Source organism: Anser brachyrhynchus (genome assembly GCF_964034855.1).
Source record: "Anser brachyrhynchus genome assembly, chromosome: Z".
In the NCBI taxonomy this organism is placed as follows: Eukaryota; Metazoa; Chordata; class Aves; order Anseriformes; family Anatidae; genus Anser; species Anser brachyrhynchus.
The window spans coordinates 59,234,868-59,261,767 of NC_137697.1; the positions used below are offsets into that span (position 1 = coordinate 59,234,868).

The following is a 26,900-nucleotide window of genomic DNA, read 5'->3' on the forward strand; positions in this document are numbered from 1 at the left end:
TGAATGTGCTTAAGTAAACTACAAAATACACTTTGAAGTGGTATAAATATGGAAACCCTTTTTCCAGAAGACAATTTTTAGCATACTGACACCACTAGCTAGTCTGACCTGCTGCAAAAAAAAGTTGTGCTACTAACAGGACAGCTTTGCAGTCAAACAGAATGCAGTTTCTAGTTGCTGGATGGAAAGATTCAACCTGACAAGACTGATCCCCATCATAGAACATCCCCACCATGAATGATGATGCACTGTCAAGGCAGAAATGGCAACATGAATCCCAAGTGCAGTGTGCTATTGGTGGGTTACCTCGACTGGCTTTTACATGACAGGTACTATGAAAAAGAAACCAAAAATGAACTGCTTGAAGGAAATCAGAATCTATTATTCCCTTCAGCTGCTCAATTCTGAGGCAGTGTTTTAAAATTTTCTTACACCACTAAACTGTTACCAACCAAAAACTACCACGGGTAGTTTTCAAATGCTGGATTTTTAACTGTATTGCTGTCATTGATTTAAAAATTTGACTACTTATTTCAGTGAATTCTGGTCTCCAGTCCCAGGCTTTACACAATGGCTCTTAGAAGAAACACAAGAAAAAAATTGTGTTTTCAGTGCCCCCACTACTGCATAGTCTCCAGAGTGAAGTTTTATCTCCTCCAAATAATAAAAAAAAAACAAAACAACCTTGTCATTAATGTGGACACAACAGATTCTTCCAAGAGCTTCAGGATTGCAAGCGAATTGCTAAATTTATGGTTGCAATTCTTGAACTACAGTATGAGTGCTGAGCTGATAAAGGAAGTGTTAAACGGGAAGTGAAAACAGCTCATTTCTAAACAGATGACTCTGCCACACTGACGTCACGTCTCAACTTTTTTTCTAGTTTCCTGTTGCACATACGGGTTCTGAACTAAAGAGGAACAAGGGAAAAAACACTGTCCTTCAGTTTAAGCTCATAATCTTACTTTCTGTGAAGTTGGTTTTACCATCTCACTGCAAGCTTCTCGGATTTCTCATCTTTCAAAATAGCTTAGTAGCACTTATCAAACTCTTGCCTACTTTTTTGAACTGCAAACCACCAGAATCAGACTTGAAAATTAAATGTACCCTCATTAAAAGTATATGAATCATAAATTATGTCCCTTGTGAAAAATTGCTGGAGTGACCAGTTCAAGCTCAGCCAGTTGAAGCACTGAGGAAAACTACAGTTATGAAATGGTACCACCTAGTGTTCACTTTCAGAGTTAAGCATACATTACTTTCTGAAATAGCCTGAGAAACAAATAACAAACTTTACATCAATCAGTGCATGGTTGCTGCAAGCTGACTCAAAAAAAAAAAGCCTAGAAAAATGTTTCAGAAACAAGCAAATTTGACCTTCTCCCCAAACCAAATAATTCCACACTTACGTCAAGAGCTGAGACTACCTTGAAGACCACATCACTTAAGTGTGCATAGGCCAGGAAGCCCTTACAACATGTACCAGAGCTACCAGTGATGACCACAGGTGACTTACTCTAGAAGCTAGGAGCTTTTATGTTACAGAAGGGACATTTCTGTTATTTGTCTGTTTCATCTATGATTAGGCTTGGGTGAGAACAATGGTAAATTTCACCACTATTCCTTCCCATTTGCATTATCTATGCATTTCTCTTGTTCTAAGTCTTTCTTTTCTCCTTTTGCTAAGCACAGTAGCAATCATGCACACCTTTAAATTCTTAAAATGCAAAAAAATACAATAAAAAAAATACAGCTGTAACACTGGCCAACACAGTCAGCATACCTAGAGAAAGGTGAACATAAGCAATTCTTACTGAACTACATCTAAAAGTAATTACTCTCACAAATCAAAGCAATAGAATGTGTCATAAAATGCACAGCTGCATTCTCTCCAATGGCAGTCCAATGATATATCCAGATATATACTTCAAATGTAACCATTAAATAGGGCTATTTTGGAGGAAAATTGGTATTTCTACTCAAGAAACTCATGACCTGAAAAGCCTACATGTAACAATGATGTCAAAAATAGTCAGTGGCACTTTCCCCATGTAAAAAAGAAAGAAGCATTATTGCTAAACTAAATTCAGACCCTGACATAAGGAACTTTTTAGGTTCCTGATGTATTGTGACAGTTTTCAGCCTGTTACACATGGATCCTGGGGGTTCAAAGCTGCAGATGAAAGACATTTCAGCTCTCCTCAGGGTACAGTTTCTTAGGACAGCAAAGCCAGTGGCACATCCAGGTGTCAAAGTGTACAATCTTGCTCCCTCTCCACTGCTGGGCTGGCGCTAGCACTCCCCGCCAACTAGGTTCACCAACACAACACAGAGCTAACCCTCTGTTAGATAAATAAATACATGCTTTTCTGCCACTTCAACGAGCTAAACCAGCTCCCAAGGAGGCTCAAACAAATGTCTGTGTTGCTATGGGGGAGGACAGTGGATGAGTATGGCCAAGGAATGTTCCTCCACTGTCTGTCCATAATTAACACTTCTTCAGTCCGGAGCTCTGGATTCACGTTCTTTCAAAAGTGCAGAACAGATTTTATTTGATCTGCAATATACTGGGTTACATCCTTCTCACATTGCTAAGAGTTGCACTTTAAGACAGTCAAAACAAATTTTAAATTTTGCCTAGGACCTGCTTTATGAGAAAGTGGGAAAGTGACAAAGCTCTGACATGAGAAGAATCTAAAGAACAAGCAGTTGAAACAGGTCTTTTGTCAATCCTTTTCCAACTTTACTAAGACTTTGAGAAGTATGGCTTAGTCTAAACACATCATTTCTAATAAGGCTTGTAAAGGAGCACCACCCTCCCTTAAAATGCAAAAAGAAAAGTGAACACAGAAACAAAACAAGCACATGTATTTGACATGCACCTCAGCAGAGCATTTGCTAAATGCGAAGAAAAAGTAACGACAGCCAAAATCTACAGAAGACAAAGTCAATCAGTTTTGCTAGAGTCATAAAAGACAGGGGCCCTTCAAATAAGTAGAAGATGGCAATGAGACCAAGCATTCAGCTAAGAATATAAGTTTCTGTGTGAGGGGCAGCTATGATGTGTGACATACCATTTTCTCCTCCATATAACTGGTAATGAGTCAGTTTCTGACTCAAAAACATTTGAGCTGAAATTAGTTATGGTACCTAAAAGGACATTATTTGTTTTAAACTCCTATGTTTCGCAGTTACAGTAAAGCCACTGAAGAATATAGCCTGTCCTGTCAGGACTTAACCTTTAGCTTTCCATTGTGCATTTCAGTTTGGTTGACAAAGTCCACATTTGATTTCTTAGTTGGCAAGATCAAGGTCTCACTAGTTTGCACTAATGAGCTTTAGTTTTGTGTAAAAATTTCAACGGCTACTAACCTGTGAACCGTTTGCCACCAGATATGTCACATACCAGTAAACAGAAACATACTACTTAGAACTTTCACAACATATTGTGAGACTTGAACTCAGCCTTCTAAAACACCAAATGCTGAATCTTCTACCAAGTTCTGTAATACCTGGATGTGGTGAGTTGACCCTGCCCAGCAGCTAAGCGCTCTCCCTGCCACTCACTAACTCATTTCCCCTTTCTGTGCGATGGGGAGAAAACGGGAAGAAGGTGAGAAGACTAGTGGATGGCGGCAGAGACAGGTTATTAGGTGAAGCAAAAGCTGTGTGTGCAAGCAAAACAAGGAAGGAATTTATTCACTACTTCCCATCAGCAGGCAGATGGTTAGTCACGTCATATAAACTAAGGTCTCAGCATATGCAATTGGTACTCAGGAAGACAAAAGGCACAGCCACACAATCATCAATCGCTTTTCTCTTCTTTCTCCCAAGCTTGTTGCTGAACACAATCTCAGACGGCAGGGAATATCCCTTTGGTCAGCTGGGGTCAGCTGTTGTGGCTGTTTCCCCTGCCTGCCACAGCTCGGGGGGCAGAGTGGGAAAAAGACAAAGGCTGGATGCTGTGCAGGCTGTGCTCAGCAATAGCTAAGACACTGCTGTGTTAACAGCAGTGTTTTAGTCACAAACCCAAAACACGGCACTGTTTGGGCTGCTGTGATGAAAATGAACACCATCCCAGCCAGCCTCAGTACCCCTACTATAATACCTACTGATAGCAGTAAACAGATATTAAGTTTGTAGAGTAACAATTTTTCTGTATGCCATCCATTGGAAAATGGCTGTTAGGTTGCAGTACAACCAAAAGGAATAAAGATTTACATCAAGTTAAATACAGTTAGTTACTTAAGGCAATGTTATTGGAATTTGCAACTCCAGAAATTATAAAACTAAACTATGTTATAATTTAAATGTTTGAAAAACAACCTTCCCCAGAAAGAGAGATCTATCAGCATGCATGACTAAAAAGGTGAAATAGAGTATCTCTTTAAAAGCAGAATAATTATTTTTGTTTTTTAACCAGGAAAGATTCTGATGCATTACTCTATTTAACTGGAGATGTAAAAGCACTTTGAAACCAAAAACTTCAGCGCTGCAGCCTACCAGAGTTTAGCTACTTCTGCAAAGAAGCCAAAAGAGGGAGTCAGAGCTCTACTGCTGGAAGGCTGCCCACTAACAAATGCTGCATACACCCAAGATTAAAAAAAATAAAAAGTCAATACATTTTATGGAAAGGAGATGCTAAAGGAGGATACACATTCCCTTCTAAACATTTAGTCGTCCAGCATCCAATTTGTTGCTCTTGATATCGTTTATATTTTACAGCATCTATTAGATGACATAGAAATGGAATAAAAATAATGCTGAAGTTTTAGAGGAGTCAAGCAACCACACAGAGTATTATTATTTGTAAACACAAGAGAATGTAAGAAGAACAGACTCCTTATAAAGGGATACAAAGATAGATGACTTGAAGGAAGTTTGGTCTTCTTTCTTGAGAAAGAGACATATTTAAAAGCACAGAATGCTGTGTCGAAAGCATCCTCCCCAGAATTACTGTCCTGTAATTTTATGATGGGTAAGAAAAAAAGGACGTCTTATCTATTTCCTAGATTGTTAGACTCTGCATCTGCATGTTGAGAGTTATACTGCCCTCCCTACAAGGCTCCTGACAATGGGACTATCCCAAATATTGGCTAGGTATGAAAAAAAAAATAAATTACTCTATACTGTATCAAAGACAAACAAAAAATTGCTATTCTAATCTCCCTTCTTGCAAACTTGTAGACTTCACTGTTGTTTTAAAGATATACTCCTGAAGACTGCGATAGAGATCAGAAAGTGTGCAACTCCTATAACAAAGCATGCACACCCTGGAAAAAAAAAAAATGTAACACCAAGGGGTAAGTACCTTCTCATGATTAAAACCACGGTGGGGACAATTATGTAATCCAAAAGCTCTTTTTAATTTTTTTTTTCTGATTAGTCCTGGAATACAACACACGAAAAAACAAATCTATTAGAGCTAATGCCTAGAGTGGATCTGGTGGTTTCTAAGCTGCCAGAACAAGAAAAGGGATCTCTTCATTACTGTAAAAATCAAGCATCAGCAAGCTGGACTTCCATACACTCACTTCATAAAAATGCTTTTCATTGATGGAACAGCTTAGACAGGCATCTGTAATTACCTTTGCTCTAAGACCAGCCTGAAGCTATCCCCACTCCAGCAATCAACATGCCAACACCTATTGTCATAAAATATCAGTGTCTTGCCTGCAGCTCCCTCCCTTCTGTTCCCTCCACTGCTATTAGCCATGCACCTGCAGTGCCACTGAAAATATGTGAATACCAAGGAGCCCACAGAAACGGCACCTCCCTGCGCTCCTGTTCAGTCAGTCACCTGGAAAGAGCCAGGTCCTGCATGGTCCCTCCCCTGCTTGGATCTATTGTGCACCTTCCAGCCTGAGGACAGCTGGGTCACAGCAACAGCATTACCCCTAAAAATGTCAGGTAAATTAAAGTCACTGATCTAAAGAACAGATTGTTCATTTTGAAGCTGGAACTGTGTTTACCCTTTTTGTTTCTTAATGCTACACCTCCCTTTTCCAAAAGCTGTTCCAAATAAACACACCTGTGCTTATAGCTCCTGGCATAGCTACAATTTGTGGATGTCAACATAATCATTAATAGACCCATGAGGCTTATATAGCATGCATTTCTTTTAGAAACAGGTCAAACATTTCTCTGAGATGCTTAAAGGTGCAACTTCATTATTATTTTATACTGTCTTATCTTCATATTAATTTCATAGCTTTACCTTGAATACAAAAAAAAAAGTTTAACTTTTACTTTCATTTCTGTAGAGGGAATTTCTGTTCTATTTCTAGGAATTGCTAGACATCACTACCTGAAATTATCAGGACAGCACTTCTGGAAGGTCAAGCTTATATTTACAAAAGAACAAAAGCCATACACTATTCCCCCAGGTGAAAAGCAAAAGTAAAGAAGTTAATATCAATTAAAAAAAAAAAAACTAAAAACTCACTCACTGTCTTCTGTGGGAAGGACCTGAAGGGAATAAATCCATTCTATTATATCATCTTTGTTCACCACATCTAAGGAATCCAACATATCCAGACCAGAGAGTGCGAAAAATGCAATTGTCAACCTAAAAGAAAAAGATAAGACTTACACTTCCCACCATAAATATCATGGGGAGATTAACAAACGGTTGCAGAAACAGATTCATCTATGAATTCTCAGGCTTTTGAGAGTGGTGTGACACACAGAGCCTATGTCAGAAAGCATGAAATTTATCTACTGGACAAAATCAGTTTTTTGTGCTGTAATCATTTCACTGTCTCAACAAGAGATTTTGTATAAGCCAACCCTCCTGTTATACAGTAATGATATGACAATTCTGATGTTAACCTAAAGGCCTGCTTATCTGAAAAAGACACTATCAAAGTAAACTGAGTTATTAACTTATGGAGCACTGGTTCTCTGTGATGAATTCTTACACAAACAATCCTACAAATCTGCAGTAAACACAAGGTAACCCTGAACTGAAGCAAGCTGATTCTTACTGTGTCCTAAACCCAATTTCAGGCTTCCTATGTAACCCATCAACGTACAAACAGGGAGACAGGATTAATTACCATCTAGAGGTACTTAACTCTTCTCCTTTGGTACAGAAGACCCTAGATGACTAAATTGAGCATCTAAAATTAAGCATCCAAGTATCCAACACAGTAGTAAAGTCTGGATAGTGAGCATGCTGAAGCTCTCTCTTGCCCATAACTCATCTCCTTCCATAAACGCATGCTTTCATAGCTGTTTCATAAGGCCACTCTGTTAACTGACAATTTATTTGGGGGGGTTTGTTTTTGCCTCAAACCATTTCAGCAACCTAGAATAGCCCCTCGAACATGAGTCTGCATGAATTGCACTGACAGGGCACCAAGGGAACAGCAGTGGGGTAGGAACTCAAGATAGTTTGTATCTTGAGACAGAGAAAATGTTCCTGTAACGGTACCCTGGAAGTTCTGTCTCAGATTAAAATAGGCTGGATGTCTATTTTGCCATTCATGGTTACACCTGCCTAAACTTCTTGAAATTCTTTCTCTCCTTTTACCAGATATGCTGATGGTTTGTGAAACAGCTGCTAAACAGACAGAAACTGCTGCTTAGCACAGTAAGGAAAACCGACAGTTGAATGCTGGCTTTCCTTAGTAGACTAATTATAATTTGAAGTTGCCCCACAGGCTGCTGTGCCACCTTGGCCACCAGCAGTGGACACCTCTGAAGATGAGGACTGATGTGAACAGAAGCCTCTACAGCCATTTAATTTCTGCCTGAGATTCTGCATGAGAACCAAACAGTAAGACCAGAGAAAAAATGGTGATGTGAGTCAGCTCAAGGCACAGCTCAAAGTGAATTATTCCAATTAAAACAGCAACTAAATGATGATGCAGCAGACACTCATCTCAACATAGTTGCACACCCTCGAAGGGTGACATTCCCATCAGTGGACTGACCTGCTGCTATAGTCATCATGTGGCCATTCGCAAGTGCCATCATCTTTTGCTTCAAAACTGTTATCACCTAGGATTACATGTTACAAGCAGTGGACACAACTTATTTGAAAGAATGGTGACTTGTTAAGCTAAGGTTATATCGTTTTACACTACTTTTTACTTCGACCCTGAGCTTTTGCATTGCTTTTCATATCACTCTTGCACACAAAAGGCTTTAAGCCGTCATCTGTTTGGTACTGAGCACTAACCTTCCCTGTTCAGAAAATTCCCTCATGCAACACAAGGTCTTAGTGAAAAACATCAAACACAGAATAGCATACAGCTCCATTACTTCAAGTGTTTGCGTCAGAAATAAAGTGTATATTTACTTTGTAATCACCATATCCTAAAACAGGTCTTTTTAGTATTATTACTACTAATAAAGTTTTTTGAGTACAGAGAGACAAAAACACTATGTTGCACAAGTTATTTTTACACGGAAGACTTTTGTAGCCATCTGATTGCTACAAAATAGTCTTTCAAAGAGCAAGATTAACACTTCAAGGCTTATATGAATTTTGCCATTGATCAGATCTGTGTAACCCAAAATCTGACCCTGGCTAATCCACTACTTTGAACAAAACCCCTATTAAAAATAATAATAAAAAAAGTAAAAATAAAAAGACAGTTCAGCTACAGTATATTACTTTTTTGAAACCCTGCACATGGTATTTTCTGATTTTCATAATCATGAAGTTTGAAAATCTTCATCTGCAAAAATTTAATGGCATTTTCACACTGTGTTGCCCAGCTTAGCCAAGCTAAGCTCCTTCCAGTGAGGCATGAACCTGCCAACTCCAGGACTAGAAACTGCTGCAAACTAGGTTCAAAACCAGAAGGCTGTAAAGGACAAAAAAATAAACCCCATATACAGTAAAATATGAATGTATTGAATAAATGAATGTATAAAGTGGTTATACATACAGACAGGTTTCAGTTTATTTAATTAGAGCAGACTGTGTTAGCAGTACCACCGTCATTAAGGAGCAGCCTATGCAGTGTGCTGGAATTCATACGGGATGGCCAGGAACATCCGGCACCACTGGGTACAGCGAGCTCCTGGCACAGCTGTCTGGATACTACGTCTTACTCTCTGTTACCCTGCCTCACGGAGAATTAACACACACACACTCTAAAACTAACAGAGACAATGGATACCAGCATTTCAGCTGACATGGCATGAAATCTAAAAACTTCACATACACCAGTTCACACAGAGGGCAGTCCTTGTGAGACAATCCCCAGGTTTGGCATCCCTTTGCTGTATCTTTTCTTCGTGTCTTCTACCACTTCAGTTACTGTGTGTATATCAATTTAGAAAGTGAAGCATCAAAGTTTGACAGCTGAAATGTATTTGTTAATTGACCTACTCAAAGCTTACAAAACAGGTATCGTGTATTAAATTCCCATTCCAGATAGAAGAGTAAAGACACTTCCGATGACAGATTCGGAGTTCTTGGTCTTCGGGCCCGGAGAAAGACTACAGTTTCTCAGCAGAATTCAAAAACAGTTTGAAGTGACTGATCTGAGAAACTGAACAGTACAAAGAACAACATAAAAAAATCACAGTATGAAAGACTTCAGAAACTAGGAGACTTTTTTTCTTCCTCCCACCAAACTTGATGGCACTGACTGGCCAAGTACGAGATTACTTAAAAGCTACTGTTGTTAATGTTGCAAACACAAAATGCAGACAAAAATAATTATGAAGGCTTTGGGCCGATAATTTCAGTAAGGAAGGTAAAATCAGATTTCTTTATAGCTGTGCCTACTCCCTTAATATTTGACAAACTACAGCCTAGGTGCTTAAGACCAGCACTGTGTGGAAAACTTCACCCACTACCACCTTGCCTTTAGACAACAAATGCAGTTGTTTCTGCTGCAGTGCAGTGAACTCAAACCAATCCACTGACGAACAAGGTTTTTCACCAGTTGCTCTTTAATATATTTGAAGTCCTCATTCTTGTTCACCATGGAACCATGTAAATGCAGGAACAAAGGAGGTAAGGATAGGGTAGCAGCATTTCTTCCAGCAGCAGGGACAGTTCGGCAGGTCTGGTGAACTCAGTGACCTTGAACTCACCAAAATAGTGAATCTGGCACCCTCAAGGTCCAACCAGGGACCACATACTTGTGGTTCAATCACTAACTTAAATTTTGCTCACAGATATCTCCAGGATAATGATCTAAAAATTGGTGTAAGAGAAATGAAAAATCTCTGGCTGTGTAAAAACTTCATGACTTAGGAAAAAAAAATGCATGAGTTGAGATGACTGATTTTTATTCTAATTGAAGGCTTGAACTTGAGAATGCTTATTAGCCAAAAATTAAAATGTCATGAAATAGTTCCAAACTGACAGTCCCAATTTTCAAAAAACAGGTCTTTTTCAGTATTGCACAACCCTTCGAGATAAAATTTTTTAACATTCCTTTTAAATATCAAGTCACATGTTATTACACATACAGTTCAACACTACATTCATACTGGTCCTCACAGGTGAAAAAAATGCACATTTTTGTGAAGTGTGCTCTGAACTGAAGGAAAGCTTGTACTGACAGGAAAGCTTGACCAAAGTCTTAGAGCTTTCCTCATAGCATGACTTCCAAGTAATTACGAAGTGAAAAGCATCTGATAAATTTACCGGTTGAATAAGATATTGAATTTTTTACATTCCCCCAAGCTTTTTTTTTTTTTTTGACAAAGGACAGCTGGACAATCAAATTAGTTATCGTCCTGTGCCTCAGAGACAACTTACTACATTATGTGAAGAGCTTAAGAATCACAGAATGATAAAACATCTTGGGTTGGAAGGGACCTTAAAGATGATCCAGTTCCAACCCCTCTGCCATGGGGGGCACACAATGGATGCCACCCACTAGATCAGGTTGCTCAGGGTCTCATCCAACCTGGTCTTGAACACCTCCAAGGATGGGGCATCCACAGTTTCTCTGGCCAACCTGTTCCAGTGCCTCACCACCCTCTGAGTGAGGAATTTCCTCCTAACCTCTAATCTAAATCGCCCTTTTCTAATTCAAAACCATTCCCCTTCGTTGTATCACTCTCTACCTGTGTAATGTCACTTTCCATCTATTTTATAAGCCCACTTTTAAGTATTAAAAGGCTGCAATGAGGTCTCCCTGGAGCCTTCTCTTCTGAAAGCTGAGAGAGGTGGGGATGTTCATCCTTTCCTCATAGAAGAGGTGCTCCAGCCCTCTGATTACCTTCATGGCCCTCCTCTGGATCCGCTCTTAACAGCCCCACAACCTTCTTGTGCTGGGGGCCCCAGACCTGGATGCAGCACTCCAAGTGGGGCCTCACAAGGGCAGAGCAGAGGAGGACGATCACCTCCCTCCACCTGCTGGCCTCTCCTCTGCTGGTGCAACCCAGGACGCAGTTGGCCTTCTGGGCTGCAAGCACACACTGCTGGCTCATGTCGAGCTTTTTGTCCACCAGAATCCCCAGGTCCTTCGCTGCAGGGCTGCCCTCACTGAGTTCTCCTGGTCTGTGCTGGTGTCTGGGGTTGCCCCGACCCAGGTGCAGCACCTTGGACTTGGCCTTGTGAAATGAATGCATTCCAGAGCCATGAATGGGGCTCTGCATTACAGTGCGTAATATATTTCAGTACTGCTTTAATATTTGTACTAGCTAATGAAGATTTAAACGATTCCTCTCGCATTAACAAGAGCACCAACTTGGAGCTACAGAAGGCTTAACTCATTTATTTTGAAATCGGCTTTCGGAGAAGGATTAAAAGAACGAAGCACAAGCCTAAAAATAGATTTAAAAAAGATCAGCGCGCCTTCCCTCGCGGACAGGGGGTGTTCGGGTAAGCACGGTGCAAACCTCCCCAGGACGCCCCGTGCAGGTGGGTGGCCCCCCGGGGCAGCCTCTGGCCTGCCGGGCACCCTCGGGAAGGGAGAGGCGGAGGGGAAGGGGCAGAGGACGGGTCGGGGGGGGGGGGGGAGGGGGTGGCGGTGCGGCTACCTGCTGGTCTCGAGGGAGGAGTAGCGCTCGGGCAGGACCTGCAGGCAGCGCTGGAAGAAGCGCACATGCCGCTCCTTCAGGAAGTCCAGCCGCTCCGCCTCCGCCCAGCACGGCGACGCCGCCATCTTGACGACGACCACCACCGCCGCTGCTGCCGCCGCCGGCGCGCGACGAACGCGTCACAGGGCTTGGCCGGAGGGGGGGGGCGTGGCCTCGGTGGCGCAGGCGCGCCCGGTGCGGCGCCTCCGCGCTACAGCCCCCGCCGCCAGGCGGGCACGGCCCTGCAGGGACGGGAAAGAGCGGGGAGCCGCTCAGCGGACGCGCCCTGCTGGCGGCCCGCGGCTCCCCCCGCCCCGTACCTCCGGGGAAGGCGGAGAGGCGGCGGCGCTGCGGGGCCGGCTTCCTTCATGCGCTCCTCCCAGCCCCGCGTCGGCCGGCGCAGGCGGGACGGGTCCCGGGCCGCACGGACATGGACCTTGCGGGGGAAACACACACGGGGAGGGGGTGGAAAGAAAAAGAAAAGTGTTTTTATGTGGCCGCCGAGGAGCCGTGCGTTGCACCTTACCGTAGGGGCAGACTGCGGGCCGGCCTGTTTGGAGGTCGTTTGAATGACGGAGCTGCTCACACCTGAGATCAAAAAAAATACCATACATTACCTTCTGTCTTAATTTCGCCAGTCTTTGTTCTTTTTCTTGTTTCTCGGCTTCTTTAACTTGCTTTTGTTGAATCTTTAGCTGAAGTTTATGTAGATCCTGAAACACGTAAAAGAGAAAAAGCCTATTTTATTTCAATTTACTTTGAAATATGTACATATGCAGCAGTTTGTTAGTTTTTTTAATTTCATTTGTCATAGTATAGAGTAAAGTAACACTAGATAGCTACTTGCTACAAGCTTCTCCTGTCCAAACTAAAATTACACAGTATAGAAAAAATGGCAGTCATTCAACCTGTTTATAGAACTGAAATTTAGTGTAAATACTGACAATAGTACCGGTTCTCCTGTTTACATTGAGATGGGACCTAACACCCAATGAAGCCTGCAAGATCTTCAAACAGCTTTTTTTCTTTATACTATCATACAATAATCAGGTCTCAACTTCAGCAATGGAGCGCAATAGAGTCAAGCCCAAACCATTTTCACATGGAAATAAACAAAACCATCTTGTATTTACAAGGAAATACAGGCCTGAATAATCCTACAGAACTTAAATGTTGAGGAAAAGAATATCATGGTCTGGAATAAAGCCTCATACTGTTTCTTTGGTGTAGACAGATGCTGTTATACACAGTGAATCAAAACCAGATTTAAAAGATTTTGAGTAGAACTAGGGTATCTAGATTTTTTTTTAGAAGTGTTTAGCAGATTACATTACATAAGGAAGTAGGTAAATTTAAAAAAAATCATATGCATGAATAGAAGTAATTACGTACTCGCTCTTGAAATTTAGTAATTTCTGCTGCAGCAATTCTCTTCCTCTCCTTTTCAGCTTCATCTCTCTTCTCCTTTTCAAGCTTTTCAAGTTCCTCCTTTTCTTTCTTCTGCAAGGTATATCTTTCCAACAGTAACTTCATGTGGCATTGGCGCTGGCGTTCTTTTAGTTGCTTTTTCTCCTTCTCTTCTTCTACTTTTAGTTGTGATGCTTGTTCCATTGCAAATGCTATTGCTTTCTGTTTTTTCCATACTTCAATTGCTGCTTGTTGTCTTTTTCTTTCTTCCTCTGCTTTTTGTTTCTGAGCTTCTTCATGCTGAAGCCATTCTTTCTTGAGCATTCTTTCTGATTTCTCTTTCTTCTTCAAATTTCCTTCTCTCTCCTGCTGCTGCTTTTCCTTCCATTTCTTAATTGACTGCAAGAGAACAGCAGGAGACACACAAGGTCTTCATAAAAATCTTACACGGTCCTGTTGATTGCATATGATAAAGAGATATGTTCTAAGGATACTAACTGAAGATGGGAATTGGAAATCTACTTAAGGGAAAACTTAAGGCAAAAGACCACTTGTCTGCTTTGTCATAATCAAATTTTCTTTCTATTTTATGCATCATACAGGCAGGTTTAAGAATTATGAGTTGAAATTTTTTAGGTTATGGCATGTTATCTTGAAACAGTTACGAATATTAGTGTAAAATATTATTCTGAGTGAAAATGTTATTTTGAAGAAAAAGCTAAGACCTGAAATACAATTCCACCCACTATTTTATACCCCAATTTTTATGTCAGTACATCTTTTATATGCAGATGGATAGTTCTTGAAGGCATCAATTCTTTACAAGGAGCCATAATTATCTACACCAGAAATTGATAGGTATATTGCTTATACAGTGGGACAGACACTCTCCAGGATGTGTAACAAAGTTGCATTTTTCAAACAGGATCACTTACCACTCTGGGATTGACGTCTAACTTGCTGGACGACTTCCATTTATAAGCATTTGTAAAATACGCTGACAATACACAGGCCATGTCAGTGTGTTACTAGGTCTACGCTTACTGATAATTCATTTAAAGACAAATATTTTGGTAAGTTAAGGTCGCTAAAGAAGACTTCAGTTATGTATCACCAACTGTAAAAGAAATCTACCTAGCACTACCACCAGACAGGCAAATACAAAAATAAGTGTGTGTGTTTTAAAAATAAATATGTTTTCTTAAAGCTACCATAGTCCTAGGAGGGGGGCTTTTTTGTTCATTTTACCTCTTTTTTTCTTTCCTGTAAAATTAAATATTCTCGATACCATTTGTCATGTTGTTCAACTTCTTCTTTTGTTCTTCCACACAGATACTCAAGGGCTTCATCCATGTAGGACAGCCTTCCTTTGTGCTTTGTCCACACTTTCAGAAAATTCTGATGATCATAATCATCCCAGCCTCCTTGCCTCCCCCCCGTTCGCTGCAGAAATCTTTCAAACTCTACTACTTCTTCAGGTAGATGATTTTCCAGTGTTTTATCAACTGAGATCCTAGCTGATGGCAACTTCAAAACTTTTTCTGTTGTTGAGCTGCTGCTTAACACCCACAGTTCCACTTTTTTCTCAAAGACACTGAGCTCATTAACGGCAGTTTTTTCATCCTTCAAAAGCTGTTCATATCTAAAAAGGGAACAAACACTGGAGTGTAAGAAAAGAGATCCAGCATTCATTGCTCAGTGAAAATGAATTTTGGAATTGTTCAATGCCACACAAAAGCTATTCTTAAAAGATTAAGAACTGAAATGGTAACTGACACAGATGACAGCATAGTTTTAATGATCCCATAATAAAGCACTACACAACTGGAATTAAGTTACCCTTTTAGTCGAAACACACATTTATGGCACGCAAACAATTAACTCAGTCCCCTCCTGACACCACTACAGAGAAGAAAGAGGAAAAAAATCCACCCACTTAAAAAAAACCATGAGAACAATATAATGTGTTCTGCAACTTTTCTTGGAAAAGCCTCTTCATAGGCAAATAATTGTTACATTGAATCAGTGAAGCAGCTATATAAACAGCCTCTCTAAAAGGTTGTATATCAAGATTAGAATCTATAGTTTGAGTTTTGATTGACATACAACAGGGATCATGGGCAAAAGAGAAAAATCAAGAGAATAGTTTACTTGATTGATGCAAAATTGTCATTGTTATTATGAAAGCACTTTTTTTTGTAGCTGAAGCATGTATAAACATACGTTTGCCTCTGTTCTTCTTTAAAAGCATTGATTGCATTTTCAGTTTCTTCCATCATTTCCTTGAGCTTGTCAACAACTAAAAACGAAAAGAAGAACATAACACCTACGAAGGTTAGAGTATTTACCAGTAATTCAGCACTATTCAGAAATGTAGGCACTTGCAGAGAATTCTGGGATGCTTTTATTTCAGTGTACAAAAAAGGCTACATTTCCATTTCAAACACTCTTACAAGAAAGACTCATTTATTCAAAAGGTGTGATTTCACAGTGGTTTAGCTAACTGGATGCAAATCCCAGTATAAATGTTTATTTCAATTGAATAAAAAGTCTCATTCTGGTAATCTTTACTGATTCACAGAATGAGACAGCCTTACCTTAAAGTAAAGGGCTTCCACTTTTGTCTTTTCTAACAATGGAGTTAATGACTTAAGAAGCACAATCAAATCTTTGTTTTTTACCAGGCTGTACTAACCATATGTAGCCTACATCTCACTACTTTCTACAAAACTGGGCTTACAAAGAAACTTCGAAGTGAGACTTCATACCCTGTACTTTAAATGCTTTAATCCTCATTTGGAGGAAGGAGAGAGAGAAAGACAGCTATTTTGTAATGGTGGAAAGACATTTTAGAACTTGAGTGTTTTAAACCAGTACAACATCTCTACGAACACATATTGAACACACAGTTTAACTAACCTGGCTCTAAAAAAAATAATAAATTGATGCCGTTATATCATCTAAAACTTTTGGCTCAGCTTTCACGTCTTGTTCTGTCACCTTTGCTAACAGTGTAGAAAATACTTGACTCTCCATAGCCCAAAGAAACAAACCCATGTCACTTCTAATAGAGAACAAGTTTATCTGTTCCCACAGAGAACTGCAAGAGGTTTTACTCTTTCTTATATTTCTCCCTTCTTACAATCCCCTTCCCAGATTCCTGGAAGGGCAGACAGACTAGAGTATCCCAAGTCTGCAGGAGAATCACAAGCACAACTATCCAAGAAACCTGTCTATAAACAAAACTGTTTTAAAATCTGTCAGCATGACTTACATTCTGATGTATGCTTCACATCTTTCAATTGTTGCTTAAGTTTCTTCACATTATTACGTATTTTTGATAGCTGCTGCAGGATTTTAGTTTCTGTTAAAATAAGGTGATTATAGTTCTAACAGTATCTTTGTGCATTTAATTCAATAGAAAACAAAAAGCAATGAAGTGTCTAAACGGAGGATTTCATCTGATAAGAAACAGAAATTCTGTTTAATCATATGAAACTGCTCTAATACAAAGCATCTTAACATATCTAACTGCATGTAGCTGAGTGCATGTGCTGTGTATCTTCCCACATAGCATCAGATTTTAAAATTAGTAGTTCCCATTTCAAAAGGTTTCAACAGTATAGTCACATCGAGATTAATTCAGTTTTCTCAAACCTTTTATGAGGTAACTGGAGTTTGGAGAACAATATTGCCTGTACAAATAACAGCTCTAGAGTTTTGAAAGGGCTTTGACCTAGGCCTCAAAACACTCAGCAATGGAGAAAAAACAGACTTAAAAAGCACTTATGAATTTACTACTTCAACGTTATTTGTCATATTAACTGAAGTAGAATTAAGGTCTTCAGGAACTCCAAGCATGCATATGCTTATTTGCTTTGTTACCACTTGGTTCCTCACAAGTTTATAAATACTGATTTGAATGAAGTTCTGGGTACATCTAAGGTACTAGGGAGTCTAGAGAGTCTGTCTTTTTAACAGGATTGGTTTAAGGAAGAAATAACAGAGACCACGACCTAAATGTAACAAAACAGAGCCACGACGTGACCCTGTTAGTTCAAACTAAGACTAAAATACAAAAACTTACAGATTGTGCTCAAAGACCTGAACACAGCAGCACAGAAAATGAGAAGCGTGGGGGTTCTAGTACACATCCTACAAGACTCTAACATTCTTTCACATCTCACATTTAGTACCTTACACCTCTCATTTTTTTTTATTTTTTTTTTTATTCTTGCAATAGTATACCGCAGTACATCCACCCATACTTTTGTGCTTCCTCTGTACACCTGGAAAACTTTCTGGACTTTTTAGCTTGGTCATTTTTCGGAAATATTTACACTTTTTAATGATTTTAAGATGTAAAAAATATGTTAGGATTCCTCAATTAAAAGACCCACATTAAAACATACACATTTCTAAGGTATTTTTAGTTGTCTCCCTGAATCCTTTCGCCTTCCTTCAACTTACTTTTTCATCTTCTGTATCAAAAGGCATAGCATGATTATTTTATTACTTAGGTACTGTATCGAGGCAGTCACTTTTGTCCTGTTTAATCAGTCTGGCAGTAGAACAGATAATAGAGGATGGACTGTGTATTATCTCACTGCACAATTTGCACTATGAATATCCATTATCTCAGAAGCTGAAAAATGCAGGCACAGAACTGTTCAAAAACCTATTTACAGGCAGTAATCAGTATAGGAAAAACTTCTTTTATGCTAAGTACCTATTTATAGTACCTAGCTAGACGACATTACATTTTGCAGTACACATACAAAATTGCTTCTAAGTTTCTAAAACAGAAAATTTCCACCAAAGTTTTTTTTTGTGAGTAGTACCCACTACATTCAAGATTAAAAGAAAACAGTTGGTAACACAAAAGACCCAAAACGCTTATGCTTCTGAATTTTGCAAGTGAATTGGGGAATTCTTCCTTATAAGCAATACACATAGTGAAATACTATACTTTAATCATAATCTACCTCCCATCCACACTGATCTCTCTGTATTGCTGACTGATAAACCATTTAAGCAAAAAACTGTAGAGTAAAAATAAGTAAACAAACAGGAGAGAAAAAAATGAAAAAAGGGAAACCCACTTACTTTCAGTTTTCCTGTTGACAGTCATTTTATGTTCCAGTTCTTCTAGCATGCTGTATTCTACCCTGGAATCACTCTTCCTATTGTAAAGATGTCCATTTTTGTCCTTTTCGATATTTGCAAGCCTGGAAAACAAGGCTGCCACACTGAGCAAGCTGCAAATACTTATCAAAGCACAAGATTTTCCATGGTTAGTATCCAGCTGATGCCGTGTCAGCAGGACAATCTTAGATATTATACAAGTCACTGGTTTGCTACTATAGCTGATTTCAAGGAAAACCTTTCTGTAGTTACAGGACTACGCACCGAAGTAACCCAAGAACTTGAACAAGACGTTAAAAGAAGAAATTATCTCACAGACAAGCAGTGCTTTACACACTGAAACAGCATGAAATTTTATCTGTATGATGCTCACTTACCAAGCAGCCTTATGAGAATTTTCATTGGAAAGCACTGAGGGGACACAGGCTGTATTACTGCAATTGCACACACAGATGGAGCCCCAGCACAGACAAATCAAGTACATTCCCTCAGGGTTACAATGACAGTAGTGCTACTGCAACTGAAGATTTGAATTCAAGTTCATTACTATCAGCCTATCCCAAGATATTAACGCTGCTACCTTACTGACTATAGTTTATATATAAATACACAGATCTACAGGTGACTTTTGCTTCCTCACTAAGGTCAGAAGCCTCAGAATACAACTCACAGTAGGATATGCTTTGCCTTACTGCAGCTAGGCAGTCTACTAGAGTCTGACCTAGAGAACCACAGATGCAAAAGGACTGCCAATACTGCAGCCTTGAGCCTATCTGTGTAGATCAGTGCCACCATGCTAAGAGATCAGAGCAGTACAACACTGGTGCTATCCATAACAAAGACATGTGGTGATTCCCAATGTTAAGCAGCACTACTGACAACCCATAATCCTCTGTCTCTCAGTAGGAGGTTGGTTCTGCAGTAGGCTATTGCTGCTATATAGTTCAATCCTCTACATGAAGATGCCTTCATAACTTAAATGCTTTGCTGTTCACTGGAGTTCACATAACCAACCTGAGTAACAAAATCTCAGACAGTGCACTAGAAGTCTTAAGAGCACAACTACAGAAGGACAATTTGCCATAGTTAAATGGCATCCAAACTGCCTCATTTAAAGCTCAGGAATCTCTACATTACCCAGCAGTCAACTTTTGAGCCATTACCGAGGATCCAGAACAACTAAGAGGAGCTAATTCAGTCAGAGTAAAATGCTGCTGTGAGACTTCAGTGTCACAGTTCATTCAGGATTCATAACTACAAACATGTCTCCTTGAACCCGCTGGCTAAGCCAGCTCTTCCTCTGAAAGCTCATTTGTGCATGCAGAAACCTCACTGTTCTTTCAACTGCCTGTATAGTTATTAAAGCCATTACTCAAGATGTGGGGAAACACATTTAAATCACGTCTGTGCTTGAGCTGTCTTGAGCTCCCATATTCCAAAGCAATGGCCTAGATAATCTAGAAGTGCTCTCAATCTGCTCTAAGGAAGCTGTTGTAATGCTGCCACAATTTTCATTTTGTTGGTATCTTTTATAGGCTTTAGTTCTTTAGAAAGGTAAGCACAGCTGAGTAGGAAAACTAAGAACTCAATAATGCCACATGCACTGCACAGCTGAGTAGGAAAACTGGGAACTAAGTAATGCCACGCACACTTTCATTCTTGGGTTATCAACATGGTGCAACAGCGAACTAAAGAAAATAACTGACTGAAGTCCTGGTAGCAATTAGAAAAACAGGTCATCTTGAAGCTCATGACCCTATCCTAAACAACCAGAACTGTAATAATCTACCTGAAGTCCTGAAAAAAATGAAAACTTTGCCTAAAATTTCATTACTGTGAATTCTTACCTGGAACTTTGAGTTGTATTATCTCCAGAACAGCATGAAAATACAGTTATGATTGTCTTTTACTTACTGAGTTCTTAACTTTTCTGCTGTTCTCACGAATTCTGCTTTCTTAGCTTGTTCTGCTTTCATCTTCCAATTCTGACACTGTTGACCAGAACCTGCAGTACTGAAACAGCTGTCATTCTGTACATAACAAAATGGAGTATTATTCAAAAACAGTATTTTATTTTTAAATACTCATAGGTTATTTTTAAGCAGACAATACCACAGTGCAGAGATAACAAACAAAAGCACTACTTCTGTTTTATACTACAGTAATCCAAATAATTTTAAGTTACACAGGTATAAAATTGAAGTGATGATAAACTGATGAGTGTATATAAAAATCCATTCTTCAAAGGAAAAATGGAAAGAATGCAATGTCAACTTGCTTTCACAGATGCTGCTGATCACACTACATACCACCCTAAATCAAGATAGTATCTGAAGATTTGGAGGTAACTCGCTACCTGACTATACAATCTTATGTTATCTACATGTAATCTACATTAGGCAGATTACCCCATTTCATCTCGTTAAAGGAAAGCACTCGCTTAACTTGTGAAATCTGCTCAAAATGCCCTGCAAACTGTTAACTCTTACTCACAGCAACCCCAAGCAGTCTAAAGGCACCACATGCTGGGACTACTGACAAACACGGGCTATGAAACTGGATGTTGTGAGCCTACTATCTGAGGTCAGCCCGGCAAACCAGCAGTTCCTGCTTCAGCCCTCTCCCCGGGCCGCCCGGCGAGGCCGGCTCCGCGGCCAGGCCTTTACCTGCTGCCGCCCGCCGGCCGCCGCCGCCACGGCCGTTGCCAGCGCAGCCATCTTGGCCGCGGGCAGCCGCCGCCGCCCGCCCCGCCCCGCCCCGCCCCGCCGGGAGATGGAGGCGGGCGGGGAGCCCTGCAGCCGCCGCGTATGTCTGTCTGTCTGTCTGTCTGTCTGTCTGTCTGTCAGTGTGTTTGCGAGGGTGTGTCCCTCTGTCCGGGCTCCGTCAGGATAGGAGTGCCTGGCGTTGCTAGTTACCGTGGTAATAAACGCTGGCCGCGGCAGGGCGTTCCTGGAGTCGTTTCTACCCACGCTGCCTGAGGGGACAGTGAAAGGAGTTCAGTTAACTCAAAACAGTAACAGCAACAATAATAAATAATAATAATTTGGACCAGAACCCCCTGGTCTGTTTACACGGTTCTACAGTGGCCATCTTTCAAGCTTGGCCACTCCTCTGTTGCTTTATAGGAAGCGGTATAACATGACAAAGGACTTAGTGGTTCTGACACAGACCTGCTGGCTCTTTAGGGAACGGTGGTCACACGAAGGCCCAAAGCCTACAGTGATCTGGAAGGGAAATCTGACCTGAAAAAAGAGCCCAAGTCCTGAAATCCTGGGATTTCAAAAGAAGCAGGTGGGGTATGTTCAAAAGGCTTTCACCACCTTGTCAGAGGCAGACAGTGACTACATTAGGCTCCCAGCCACCCTTGCTTTTGGGTGAGAAAGTTGTAATCCGGAGTGCCCATGACCTTCCAAGCCTTGCAGGCATGTACTCAAGGTGATGACCATGTGGAAAAGATAACAGGCTCCAAAGGCTCCAGACTATCTGACCAATGCCATTTAACTCCCCTGAGCTCATTTGAAGAGCTGAAGCCACAGACCTAATGTCACAAGCAGGAGTCTCTTCAGAGCAATGTACTCCAGTAGCCAAAGCTGACCTGAGGTGTGTACACATCTAGGGATGTGTGGATGCAGATCTATCAAATGCAGAGCAGCAAGTGATGCTTGCTGTATGGTGTCACCATATCCTGCTTTTCCCTCAAGGGCTGGTTTTAACTGGGAAGAGCCGTGTATGGTTGCAATTTGGCTACGACTGATTCACCATCTTGGATGTTTGATTAAACACAGTCTCTTTCTTACTCTTTCAAACTCATGGAGCATGCTTATGACTGGCTAAGGTTTTGTTTATGTCAGGATTTAGGGTTTTGTATTGATTACTTCCTTCAGGAAGACCAGACTACATCCTCATTATCCTGACAGGAAATAAAGAGCTTCATATTATTCAATACATTTTTGAACTCTCAAGATTTTGTTTTTCACACACATATACCAATCAAACTTTTAAGGAGTTGCTAATTAACATTTCTGCAGAATAGAAATAATCTATTCATGCAGTGGCTTTGCTAGCTAAAAAGATTTTATGATCTGGTGTTTTCCCAGCTGTAGAACACAAAAGCATTCACAGATGCTAACCAAATGGCCTAAGCTGAAGACATTTTATTGCCTAATTGATGTTTTTAAAAGCACTTTTCTGATATATTTTTCCTTTTTATATTTTATGACCGTGCTTACATTTGATTTCTTTGTATTTGATGAATAGAAATTAACAAGTAAAGTAGAACATTTCAAAACCTGAAAATATTCATCAGCATAAATTAAAGAGGATTGTTCTCACAGATTGCTACCTGAAATGGCTTACAGAACTCTTCTTTCCACAGCAGTGTTTCAAACTCTTCTTTGTCTTCCCCTCTATTATCTGATGTAAGAGAAGGAAGCGTATCTTCTAGAACTTATTTGTATTTGCTTTTCTTTGGTGAATCCTATTAAGGTATCTGATATTAGGATCAGCAAACTGATAACTGCTTAGGGATTATACTACAGTATTCTGAAAGCAGTTTTGTTAAAATGGCTTTAGTCATAGTGTAATTCAACAACTTCAGTAGATCACCAGTTTCCAAGAGGTGAATCCATGTTATTACTGTTTGCCACACATACTACTCATGAGTAACTCAGAATCCTGAGGACTTTGTACGAGATGCCTGTACAGAGGTATTTTAGGTGTCTGAACAGAGCTAGACTTTGCTGGTTCTCTCTCTAAGCATTGGAGGTGTCAGGCCTCAAGCTGTGAAGCTGGTATAGGGATAAACCCTGGCTTTCAGCTGAGCCAGGACCTTACTTCATTCCCTGTTTGGGACAGGACTCATCCAAGTCAAAATGTGGCACAACAGAGGGTGACATCTGTGTACTTTTTGTTAACTATTAATCTGTATCCAAAAGAAAACAGCTAGGCAATTACATGATGTAGTTATATCCTGATCTCTTTCACATTCTCTATTTCTCCACTTAGTTTGGTGTTTGAAGTACTATGGGAAACCCTTGATTTCTGTGACAGCTTTGCTTGATAAAAGCTTTCAAGATTTTGCACCGCCCTCCAGCCCCTTTTTGCCAAGAAGGAGGCAAATAGTTTTGTTTACTGCCCTTCTATTAGTTATTAAGCAGGAAAAATACATGGAAGGAATAGTGCAGTTTCATGCACTCTCTTAAGGGTGAGTGAGATGCAATACCTGCAGTGGAGAAGAAGATTTGAGTGGTGGAGGTATTCGGGCCAAAACTTTTGGACGTACAATGCTTCAGTGTTGTGGCTGCTGGCATGAGATGCCTTGCCTGTACTTTTTCGTGTGGTTAAGCAATTGTTTCTCTTGCTGAAATCCCACAAAGCAGTACATGCTCAGCACTTCTGAAGAACTTCTGGCTGGCCTACACATGACAGAGGATTAGAGTCTGGACATGGCAATGGTCAGGTCGAGGGAATCCACAGCAAGCTGTGCATTGGTTCTGTCTCTTCCAAACCTTGTCTGTGCCCAGCTAAACCTGATGGCAAATCTGGTGGAGGGATCTTTAGAAAAGTCAGGAACAGCTTAGGTGGGACTGGCGGCTGATTAAGGTAAAAATCTAGAAAAAATTAATAGAAAATTAAACTATTTTGAACCCAGACAATTTTCCTCGTAAATGCATAGGAGTTAAACAGTACTGAAAACCGTACTTCCTACCAGCAAGTAATAAATTGTGTTCAGCTGAGAAGAATTCTCATGAGATTACAAGCTGCTTTGGTTAATCTGTCCAGTGCAGAGTTTCTGTCACTGATGCAACTGTTGTAGAGGCTGAAACACAAGCGTAAACAGGGTTTATGCAGCTGCCAGTGTTTTAATGTGGTTATCTGAATCCTCCGTATATGCTGGAATGTACATCTCTTAGTGTACGCAATACGGTAACATTTCACATCTCAGCAGAATAGGCCACATCCTGAGATTTTTCACACAGCCTCTCTCTGGGCAAAATCTGATTGAGAACCACATAACTGTTTCTGAATTTGGACATACAACATCCTGTTAGCAGAAAATGTTTGCATTGCTCTGGCAGCTGTGGATAGCAGTGACAGACCTCACTCTCGCATACAGAAAAGTCCGCAGAGAGAGCTTGAATGCTGTCACTCTCATAACTGTAAGCAGAAGGTATCTGAACTGAGATTAGGATTTCAGAGAATTGGGTTCACTTCCTCGCTTTGCCACATATTTCCTGTGTGAGCTTGGGCAGGCATGTTTGTTCTGAGAAAAAGAAAAAGAAGGCCATAACAGGCCTTGCTACCTTGCCAGGAGAGGGCTGAAAAAATAACCACTTCAAAAAGTAGAGGTATCCTGGCCTGGATTTGATCTGAAAAAGGCTGCAATCTTCCCTTTCACAGACAGACCCCACTTCACCCTCAGTTATTTCTGGCACTGGTGACAACTTTGATATCACTAACTACGTGGTCTCTTTGATGTTGGTGTCATGAGACCTGAGAGCATCTGATGGGACTTTTAACTTGCTGCAGCCCCCAGAACGGACACTTGATGTAGTGAGGGGAGACATGGAAGTACACAGAGAAAAGATAAAACTGTTAACATTTAAAGGAACTGGCTACACATAGAACAAAAAAAGTCCAAACAACTGAAAAAAACACACGTTAATCTGGAAGATGCAGTGCTGGCCATCAAAGCATTAATCACAGCCCCACGGGTGTGTGGAAGGAGCCTCATCTCTCACAGTGTTAATTGACCAGTATCTCCTATTTTCCTGAAATCCTTCAAGCCAAATAGAGAAAAAGGACAGCACAATAACACTATATTCCCATCTATGCGATCCTTGGGGAAACCACCTATCTTACCAGGAGGCATCAACACGCACTCACTAGGAGTGGACCCCCAGAAAAAAGACTTGCCTGTGCAGATGTTTCTTTCCAGGTGAACTCAGAGTGTTTTTATTTTATTTTATTTTATTGGTTCCCCCAGGTCCTCAACAAGAATGCTGTAGGGCAGTTGTAAAGCACCAAGCAGAAAAGACAGGTTTTTTAGACAAGTAATAGCAAAACTGGAAGTAATTTAAAAAGGAAAGAGTACATTAATCAGAGGAAATGAAAGTCTCTAGCCTTGTGGGTACAAATATCCACTTGTGTAAGTGTCCATAAAATTGTCTAGGTGTCCTGAGCTAGGAAAGCACCAAGTCACTGGTAACAGCATGGGCTTTCATTGTATTTTTATTCATAAAAACAAGATGTTAATTCTAGCCTAATCTGATAGCATACCCTCGTACTCAGTGGTCAGAATTAAACCAACTGTAAGCATCAGACAAAATATGAAAAAATGCAAAAATGAATAAAAGAAAGCAGATGCAGATACGGAGACGATATGTGCATATTCGCTTATTCTGAGGGGCTGTAATAATGCTGCCTGTGAGGGGATAACCAGGGTACTGAGGACACCAGCATTAAGTGCAACAGTGCAGATATCGGCTAGGATGGTGCAGTTCTGCACAGTAGTCTGCTTTCAGGCTGCGTTTCATCGCTTTTGCTTTTGTCCACCAGGTGTCATCTGAGAAGCACCTGATAGCTGCTAAAGGCATGGTCGTAGTATTTTCTTTCCAGAAACCAACAGCAAACCTTCAGTGTCTGTAAGTAACATAGACAGCCCTGTGGCTGTCTGTATCCCTTTTAACAGAATGATCTGATCTGGCCCTGTACTGGTGCCATCCGCTCCCCTTCATCTGATGGGCACAGAGCAGTCATCATCTCTCCTTTTGAGAGCTGTTCTGGAGTGCTAGCAGCAAGGCAGCCCAGGCACACAGGTGCTTGCTGCTCTGTAGCTGCAGCTCAGTGTCGCCATCCTCTAGTACGGTAGAATCATAGACTCATAGCATGGCTTGGGTTGGAAAGGATCTTCAAGACATCAAATTCCAACACCCCTGCCATGGGCAGGGACATGTCCCACTGGACCACGTTGCTCAAGGCCCCATCCAACCTTGCCTTCTCCTGCCAGAAGTGGAGGAGCACCAGGCTAGACAGTTGTACAGATACAGCTGTATAGAAGATCCCCTTTTTTGATCCCCAGACAAGTACATATTCTACTCATCCTAACTCATTTTTGTGTAAATCTGTGTTTTAGGTAGAAGAGACTTTGTGTGGTAGCACAACGGTAAGCAGTGGTAGCTTGGCTTTCACATTTCATTCTGTGCAGAAGGACTCTCCAAAGAGAAGAGGATGCAGAGAGAGGCCTGGTCAATAGGTTAGTTTTAGTAAATGTTTCTAGATATAGAATATAGATGGTAGGGAGGAGACTCGAGGAGAGGAGACTCGAGGAGAGGAGACTCGAGGAGACT

At 40.7% G+C, this 26,900-nt stretch overlaps 2 protein-coding genes across 5 annotated transcripts in view; both read right to left on the minus strand.

Moving 5' to 3' along the window:
- Positions 1 to 12,095, minus strand: part of PGGT1B (protein geranylgeranyltransferase type I subunit beta) — a 37,451-nt gene extending 25,356 nt beyond the window's left edge. The window contains 2 exon segments of the mRNA XM_080573969.1: positions 6,450 to 6,568; positions 11,962 to 12,095. Coding sequence (XP_080430095.1) covers positions 6,450 to 6,568; positions 11,962 to 12,086 — 244 coding nt within the window. The 5' untranslated portion in view covers positions 12,087 to 12,095.
- An 11-nt stretch (positions 12,096 to 12,106) lies between these two features.
- Positions 12,107 to 21,368, minus strand: CCDC112 (coiled-coil domain containing 112). Of its 4 annotated transcripts, XM_080573964.1 has the most exons (10): positions 21,219 to 21,368; positions 20,467 to 20,582; positions 18,514 to 18,635; positions 16,682 to 16,771; positions 15,631 to 15,706; positions 14,656 to 15,049; positions 13,393 to 13,806; positions 12,618 to 12,713; positions 12,321 to 12,436; positions 12,107 to 12,242 (listed from the first exon to the last, which is right to left on the minus strand). In XM_080573964.1, the coding sequence occupies exons 1-10, from the start codon at positions 21,267 to 21,269 to the stop codon at positions 12,212 to 12,214; spliced, it is 1,506 nt and encodes a 501-aa protein (XP_080430090.1). In that variant the 5' UTR covers positions 21,270 to 21,368; the 3' UTR covers positions 12,107 to 12,211. The 4 variants fall into 4 exon arrangements, with proteins under 4 accessions (XP_080430090.1, XP_080430089.1, XP_080430091.1 ...); XM_080573963.1 differs by having other exon boundaries at positions 12,196 to 12,436; XM_080573965.1 differs by lacking the exon at positions 21,219 to 21,368 and adding an exon at positions 21,046 to 21,181 and having other exon boundaries at positions 12,196 to 12,436.
- Positions 21,369 to 26,900: the final 5,532 nt, after the last annotated feature.